The 9,533-nt window shown below is 31.5% G+C and overlaps 1 protein-coding gene across 1 annotated transcript; it reads left to right on the top strand.

Annotated features, from left to right (window-relative positions):
* Window positions 1-6,508: 6,508 nt before the first annotated feature.
* On the top strand, window positions 6,509-7,534 carry LOC114077331 (putative F-box protein At1g65770). The gene has a single exon (XM_027917183.1). It carries the CDS (start codon window positions 6,509-6,511, stop codon window positions 7,532-7,534), a length of 1,026 nt encoding a protein of 341 aa, XP_027772984.1.
* The last annotated feature ends 1,999 nt before the right edge of the window (window positions 7,535-9,533 follow it).

The raw sequence follows: 9,533 nt of genomic DNA, 5'->3' as shown, positions 1-9,533 counted from the left end.
AGAATATACAAATATATATATATATATATATATATATATAATATACAATTATTTAACCTATATACATACAAAATTCACCTCTCTGCCACTTTCTCCCTTTGTCGCACACCTCTCCTCCCTCTCCCAATCCCACTTGCCATATTTACAAATTAATCTTAGTAAAAATTGGGTTGGGTTGGGTCTTGACCCGTAATATAATCCATTTTGACCTAAGCAAATTTGAACTGGATTGAGTCTTGACCCGATTGTTGTCTTTAACTCATTATGGTCCGCCCAAATTTGACCTTACCTGCCCAATTGCCTCCCGTAATATTTAATAATAAAAAATAGATAATTTTTTCTACTGAGGTATTCCTTCAAGCTTATTTGATTATTATGTACTAAAGTTGTTTTAGTTGTTATCATGTAAAATATGTGATTCTAGTTTTATTATGAAGACTCTTTTACGTACACAAAATGGATAAACCTTGTGTTTTGTTTCTAGTCATCATATAATTGACCTATTCACAAGGGCGGATCTGCAATGAAATGTGACTTTTCAGACGAATCCAATAATTTTTACTTAGACTGTATCTCCCTCCCTCCCTAGCTCATCTCTCTCATTCAACAAATAAAGAAAAGTAAAAGTTCACAAGTAAACTTAAAATTATATTTTTTATTGAAATTTTTGTAAATATATAGCCATCTAGTGTACTAATATGGTCAAATATACGCTTCGATTTTATATATTGTATATAATATAAACTACCTATATACATAATGAGTATACATTTTACTAAGTAGATGAGCAAATGTATTGGGCCATAAATATCGCATTTTCCTTTATTTTTCTTGGAGAGCATCTCACTTGTTAATTACATGTTTTAATTTTTTCTTTATTAATATCTAGTATCCGATAATGTGAAGCCTGATTGATTTGAATTCGCATGTATAAGGTTATTTATAAGAAAAATACTCCTTAAGAAAATTTCACTCCGGCGTCGGGAATCAAACTGAAAACCTATACTTAAAGGATAACAAACATCACTCGCTTTGACTCGAATCATAATTGTGACTAAGACTGGTCAACGGACCGGAACCGGTTCACCGGACTGGAACGGAGTATGTTGACCGGTACCGGGATGAATCGGACCGAAATTACCGGGATGAATAATCGGTTCCGTCCCGTTCCATATATACCGGGATGGAACCGGAACGGACCGGGATGGAACGGGACGGAATAACCGGGACGATATTTTTTGGGATTACGAAAATATAATTTTTTTTTATTTTTCTAAGTATAAATTAATAGTTTTTAAATTTATACTATAATTTTTTACTTAAGTTTATTTTAAAGATATTTTATTTTTTTTTTTTTGTTGTTAAGTTTGCAAGTAAAGTCTAATAAAATTTTCAAAATTTAGATCTTTTGAAGTTTATACTTTATAAGTTATTACTTATATTCATTAATATTTATTTTATAAGTTATATTTATAACTTGTGTCTTGTAAAAATTAAATAAATAAAATTTGTAATTTTAAAAAAATTAAATTGAAATAAGGATAAAACAATTACAAAAGTTAAAAAAATATCAATTTAATTTATTTATATTTGTAACAAATTACAATTTCAATTTACAACTATTAGTATAAAATATAAAATATAATTTATAGAAAATATAAATATAAATTACATAAAATATAAATATAAAAAACTAATATATATTAAGTAAACCGGATCGGAATTCGGACCGGATCGGACCGAACCGGTACCGGTACACCGGTACGAAATCACGGTTCCGTCTCGTTCCGTGTACCGGTTCAGACTATCCCGTCTCGTCCCGTAGGCAACCGAAACGGGACGAACCAGAACGAACCGGAACGGTATCGGTACGTCCCGTTCCGTTGACCAGTCTTAATTGTGACGAATGTTTGACATCTATTTGTGGTGATTGAAGTGATAGCAAGTTGTAACGACTTATTTGATACATAGACAAAGTTGGAAGTGTTTTTAGTGTCAACTACGGATATCAAACTTCGAGAGAGGAAAACAAAAAAGGAGATAGTCTACAATTAGGTGATGAAAACTCTCATACTAATTGAAAAAATAATAACCTAAAAACATATGTTTGAGTTGGTTTCGTGGTATGAGAAAATGGAGACACAATATGGTACAACTAAATGTACAAAAGAAATTGTCAAGTTCTTGAAAGGACTTTTATCAACTAACAACAATATACACTCGATATAATTTTACGAGTAAAGTCTACGATATTTTTAATAATTTTTCTACTCAAGTAAAAAAATTATATATATATGTGTATAGCGGTACTCTTTACCTTCAAACTGTTGGGTTTTATTTGCCCTAAATTTCTTACCATAAATAGGTTTTCCTTGTAGGAAAAGGTTTAGGACTCTATAAATAGAGGCATGTTCCTTCTAACTTAATCAGCATTCACAATGTAGTCTTAAGGGCTTTGAGAGTTTTGGTTAGAGGGAGAGAATTTGTGGGTCACAAGCTTGATACGTTATCACTTGTGTGAACCTCCCATGTATTCTGAGTGAATTGGTTGAGGTTGTTTCCCTCTGTATTTGTACTCTCATATTTATAGTGGATTGCTCATCTCCTTTGTGGACGTAGGTCGATTGACCGAACCACGTTAAATCTCTGTGTCTTTTGATATATTTCTCGTTGTCTTCTTACTCGTGGTCTTTTGAGGTTTGCTTTGCTAGCTTCTGCGTTTACACTTGCTTATTTTCGGTCCTATCACAAACTACGTTGTCAACTTTGTCAATTCAATATCATCTTATTTATATTTATCATTAGTACATAATTCTACAAAAATTTCCACGAAATTTAACTAATATATGGATTTACCTTTCCTAATTTTTAAATCTTGAATCTGTGTCTGATTAACTAAATAAACAAGCAGGACAATTGATTTGTGAGGGAAGAAGTTGCATGCAACAACCATCACCAAGTACATCCAAATAGCAAATAGAGTTACATCCAAATAGCAAATAGAGTTCACAATTACTATATTTGATATTGCAAGGGGAAAAGAAACAGTGGAAATTAAAGTGGGACATGATATCTTTTTACTTGATCATGTAGAATCATTTTAATCATCATAACTTAATATAGTTAATTTGATGTGAATATTGAGTGCATATACATATTTTCCATTTATCATATATACCTTCTTAATCGCGGTGGATATTCTGCGTATGGATTCACAAAAATTTGATAGTTTTTATCTAAACTTTGTTTATATATTAAATAAAATTGTATCAATATTTTTTCAGTAGCGTATACACCTTCTTAACGGCTGTGAATTCAGAGCTTTGTTTATGATTCACGAAAAATCAGTAATTTTTATATTAAAAATTCTTTAAATATTTATTATAAATCCAATAATCATTAATATATATTTATTAGCAATCGATATAAAAATTTAAAAACCCCAACTTTTGAAACTGTTTTTTGTTTTTGTACTTCCATTTACCTCGATTGGCGTGTATTTAACCTACCACCACCCATATGGCGACAATAACAAATAAATTAGACATTATATTATTTTAGTGGAGAAATGCATAAATAGAAGTGGGGAACATGGAAAAAATATGAGGAAGGAAAATTATGCTATGGGTTGTTGGAGATTATAAAGTGTGTTTCCAAAACTTTTTATCTTACCAGCGACGTGAAGTGATAAGTACGTATTCATAAATTTGATATTTGAGCATTATTAGATATTGAGTTACCCTTGGAATTGAATTAACGCCCCCCTTCCCCTTCTAAAATGAGATTCAAAACATAAATATGAATTTAATTATATCTCAAAACTAATTTCTACATGTTTTCCATGAATTATACACCATATTTTTTGAGAGAATATTGAACAAAAACCATTCTAACATCTTCTATAAATTATTGACAAATTGTAAGTTAGTGATGCTAATGAAGTTACTAATGGAGGCATTAATTAAAGCTTTGATTGACATGTACTTGCGATAAAGATTTCAAATGTTTTTTTTTCTCGAAATTTTCACTTGATGTTCGATATGTTGTCAATTTGTGTTTAAAAAAAGGAATTACTTATTCCAATAAAACTTTGCAGAAACACGAAGTAACCAAAGTTGATTGAACCAGTAAGAAAGATGAATAGAAATTAATTTAGACAAAATTAAAATCTGTAAACGTACCCGAATTAGAAAACTTAGAACAGAAAAAGATCAAGTCACTGAATGCACAGTGTCCCCTTAAGAAAATTATTCCCCTCTAGTATCTGAGGTTTGATTATATGTCCTCCGAGGATTGAATGATCGCAATCATAAGCATATTGATACTCAAAACTCTAGTGTCAGCGAACCACTCAACAGCACTTAAGTACACGAAGAAACTTTTGTGCAAAAGAGAAGAAGAAATCAGAAAAATTCATAAGGAGAAATTCTGAAAAATAAATGGTATTTATAGGCAAGAGGAACAGGTTTCGAAAGGTTGCAACCCTATCATAATCCACACGACCATTAATGAAAGTTTGCAACCTTTCAAATGGTTCTGGCTGTTCCTGATAGTTGCAACCTTTATTAGAATAGACATTTCCAATTGATGGGAAATTCAAACAAAAACGGGTTGCGCAGATCCGAGTCGGGTTTGGTTAATTAATTGAAAAATTGAATTAACCATTTAATTTAATTCATTACTTCTACCTCTCCTCAGAAGACTCATCATAGCTAACTTCTCACACCTCGACTTACGAGAACATCTATGCATTTGTTCAGTGATGTAGTTAAAATTTTTAATAAGGGGTTCAAAATCTTAAAAACTAAACACATGAACTAACCGAAAGAGGTTCAACATATCTCTCTCTATATATATATATTTTTAAAATAATTTTAACTATATATAAATAGTAATATTTTATGTCGAATGGAATTTGGATGAACCCTCTAACAGAAGGCTGACTCCGACCTTGTATTTGTTCATACCTGAACCATTTCAAGCTCACTTATTTCATCTTGTCCACCACAGTGACAAAGATTAATAATTGGTATCTAGAAAAAAAATTATACATAATTTCTCTGGTCATAAATTAATTAACATTATCAACAGTTAGTTAGGTGTTCTAAGAACAAATAATTAAATTAATTATCCAAATTGAAGTGGATTAAGAGTACGTTAGCAAGGTTAACATACGGACGAATAAAATTAAAGTAAGGTATTATTCTAAACGCATAAACCACCACTAAATTATATATAATAATCAAATCAAACTCTATAAATAATAACTATTTTAATACTGCAATATATAATATTAGTGAATATCAAGTACAAATTGAATGGAAATGGTAAGGACATGATTAACTAATAAAATATAAAAAAAATTGATTTATGAAAAATAATGACGATCTTATCCTATTTTAGCCAATCAGAGTTCATTTATGACATTTTTTGATGATAGAATATAAAAAATATTATAAAGAGAAAAATCTGTTGAAGTTATTTGAGTGGGTGTGAGGAAGTGGAGACACATTTTGGTCAAACAAAACTATATAACTAGTTTATTTCCTGTGGACTTATATATCGAGCGAAATTAGAATTTTAAATTTATAAATTAATTTAACTTATTTATAAATTAGAAGTTATTTTAATGAATGTGGTAGTAGTTTTTCTGTAGTTTAACAGAAGAGGAGTAAAAATAAAATGATAAAGAAATTTGACAGGGTGGTAACTTTATAAAGTGCAAAGAATATGAAAAGGGTAAAGAACATTTAACTGATTGAAGTTAAAAAGACAAAAGATATAAATGTTGTAATATGAAAAGTTTGATACATTAGTTAAATGATCAGGACAAAGTGATTATTTTTAATATGATTAGGAATATTTTTATAATTCAACTTTCAACTATGGAGCTTCATGCTTTTAGTATAATATGATATGATTTGTACGTCTTGACAATGTTTTATTCTGCTCTCGTTGGTAGTTTTCTCACATGTTATGTTAACTTCTAAGATATTCTTGCTATTAGTATTAGTTATTTTCTCGATATATTTTTTCAAAGCAAAATTATCATTTATATATTATTTAAATATGTGCTAAGTCAATACTCGATAACTAAAAATATACTAAGGTCTTGCTAAGTCAAAGAAAAGGTGAAAATTTAATTATAATCTATTTTTGGGTCTTACTATAAGTTAATATATAAGGAAAATAATATTTAAAATATCAATTATACATTCCCTTCTTTTTAAAAAAAAGAAAAAATAATGACTTTTTTTTTGTAGTGTGTTTAAAAAAGAATAGTATTTTTCTTTTTGATTTGGATTTGTTCGATTTACTTAATCGGTTATATCAATAAAAAAAAAACTCATTCACTTTGCCCTTAACCCGATATGAGTCGGTTTATGAATGTGAAAATAAGAGGGTATGTAGTAAACCTAAGACAGACCAAATTAGGATTTGATTTGTTATAAAAGGGGATCAGATTAGCGATTATTCATCATCAAATCAAAGTTTGGTACTTACAATCATGGTTGCGGAGAAAGTTGGAGTTGCAGTTCCATTGTTGATTGGAGTTCCAGTTCCATTGTTGATGCTCGCAGAGAAGGAAGGGAATGAAGAAAACCGTGAGTTTTTCGACTTAACAAACGGTATTACTTACACCATGAATTTTCCAGAGCTTGCTGGAAAACAATGTTTGGGTGTTGGAATTCCAGGGTGGCTTTTCACAGCAGATGGGGAAGGGAATATGAATTTGTTCCATCTCAATTCTCGTGCTCTTATCAAATTACCCCACATGAACACGTTGCAAGGTTTCAATTATGACGATGAACGCGGTTACTGTGAGCATTATGTTCAAAAAGCCGTGCTTTCTTCGGATCCTCATAACAACAATGACGACGAGGATTATATTTTAATGATTAGTCAAGGAGTTCCTCATACATTAGCCTATTGGAAACCTGGAAAAAATGCTTTTATCACTGTTGAAACTCGCAGAGCAACTTATTCTGACGTAACATGGCATGATGGACAGTTTTATGGGGTTGATGTTCGAGGGCGCGTTGTTATATTGGACTTTAGAGGAGGATTAGAACCAACTATTGGAAGGATGATTCAAGGCGTTCCCTCTGAGTTTATCTGTGGAATGCATCTCTACATTGTGCATTCTCAAGGTGAACTGTTTGTCATCACTCGAGATGGAATTTTTCCACACCCAGAAACAAAGACCTATGGTGTCAAAGAATTTATTGTTTTTAAGGTTGATGTTGATAATGAGAGTCATGATGAGGTTAATGATTTGGGCAACACATCACTTTTCCTCGGATTTAGTGCCTCTGTGGCTGTTGACGATGTTCAACAGTATGGGTGCAGGGCTAATCATATATATTTTACTGATGATTGTTCTTGCGCCTACTATGCTATTGAAAAAGGAGGCGGCAAGGACATGGGCATATATAACTTGCTTGATGATACAATCGAGCCTCACTATACTGGTGAATCGTATCACAGATTTACTCCACCTATATGGATCTTCAACACTCCTTTTGTTGCTTGACTATTTTCTTTATTGTTATTTCCATTCTACGTAACTATTTTCTATTTCCTAGCTTTCTTTCTGTTATGTAATTCTTCTTATTTAAATTAAGTACTACTTATTTTCTTTAATCCATTTTTGCATGCTATATACAATGTTATTGAAGACTCCTCTAAATTAGCATTGATATGAATATTAAAAGTAAAAAAAAAGTCTTACAATGATATCTAATCAAGAAACTACTTGAACTCTGTTTTCTTATGGTATAAAAAAATATCTAATCAAGAAACTACTGCATACCTGATAGTAAATTCAGTCGAGAATGTATTTAATTACTCCAGCCAATGAATTCCATTGGCTCTAGGTAAAGCATAAACTTTTTTTAAAAAATATGACAGAATCACATGAGAAAAAGAAAGAGAGCAACGTTATACTTGAAGCTGCACTTATGATTCATACATATTAAAAAATATGCAGTTATGTTATTGTTGAAACAAGTTAAATCACTAATTCTGCCGCCGATATATACCTTGCAGTTGTTGTAGCAGGTTTGCTACTTTATTTTCAAGCATATCATACCATATCTGTTTCAAAGAGTTAACATAACGCAATGGCACAAGAATATTATACACTTTCAGAACACAGAAGAGGTTGTTGAATCCTCAGCAGGTCGGATCTTGCCTCTTCTTTATTTTGCTTCCTTCTATCTGTTTTTATGATGTTAGTTCAGGCAAATGGAAGAACTTATTCGACTTGTCCAAAGTCGTTTTCATGTGGAAATTTTACTGACCTGAGATTTCCTTTCTCTCTTTCCACACAACCTGACTGTGGAATAATGTTCTTATCTGATTTTGTGATGCTAAACCATATCCGAGAATCCGACTGCTTCCTGAGGGAGATTGGTACTATGCTTTACAGATGCATAATTCATCAGTTTGGATTGGGGACAACGTTGACGCAACACAAGTGCCAGGCTTTTAACAAAAATTTCTCCCTTCCTTTTATGTCTTTCCATATGATTAATATAATAAGCTTCTACAAATGCATCAGTACCAGTAATAATACCCGTAACATTACACAGATGAATAACGATCATTTTTCTGGTGTACAATGGCTGTGAAGGCTTCCTTTCCCGACATGATGATGAATACATAGGAGCAGACAACCTTCCTACCAACTGTTCACTTATCAGATTGCCAATTCAGGAAACTCATGGTGATTTGTTCGACGTGTTAGGTCCTGAAATTCTTTATCTGAGGAATGTAACAAATGTCATTATGGTGGAGGTCAATGCCAGATAATAAAACCAACAAATTTTCTTGTCACAAAGTAGACATCTCCAAAATAATCTATATTTTCTAGGTCAAGTTCATGCTTCTGCTTCAGGCCGCGTAAATAATATATTTCGAATTATTGCCTCCTTCTGTAGATGCAAAAACACCTACAGGTAGTATCGATCAAAGAAAAGAAACAACCCAAAGAAATGGAAGAAATAGGGTGGGCCAGATTCTGGGAACAGGTAGTAAAATATGTTTAATTGTTGTCATGTATTCTTATTACAGAATATTCATGCATATCATTTAAAATTTCGTCATTTTGGATAAGCTGAAATCCTTTCTCTAGCAGAAAGAAGAGACTTAAATACAAAACATTTCGCTTCTGTTTGAGGCGAGCGTGGCGAGCGACATCTGGAAGTGGGGAATAAAAATATATCAATTTTCTCTGCTTTATACAATTACAAGTAATTTTTATACACTTGTGTTTGTATAAAAAGTGAGGAAGCGAGCGAGAGATTGGAGGAGAGTGGCGAGCGAGATATTTGGGAGAGAGGCGCCTGACAATTTCTTGCAAACGTTTGCTATGGAACACAATTAAATCAAATCCTAGCTACTCCATTTATTTTAGGTTATTAGTTTTCTATTATATACAATTTTCCAAAAAAAAAAAATAGAGCACAATTAGCCTATATTAACCAAAACATACTATTAGTTTATTTTATTTTTTATTTTTTCTTATGAAA

Source organism: Solanum pennellii, chromosome 5 (assembly GCF_001406875.1).
Source record: "Solanum pennellii chromosome 5, SPENNV200".
In the NCBI taxonomy this organism is placed as follows: domain Eukaryota; kingdom Viridiplantae; phylum Streptophyta; class Magnoliopsida; order Solanales; family Solanaceae; genus Solanum; species Solanum pennellii.
This window is presented reverse-complemented; position numbering and strand designations above follow the sequence as displayed.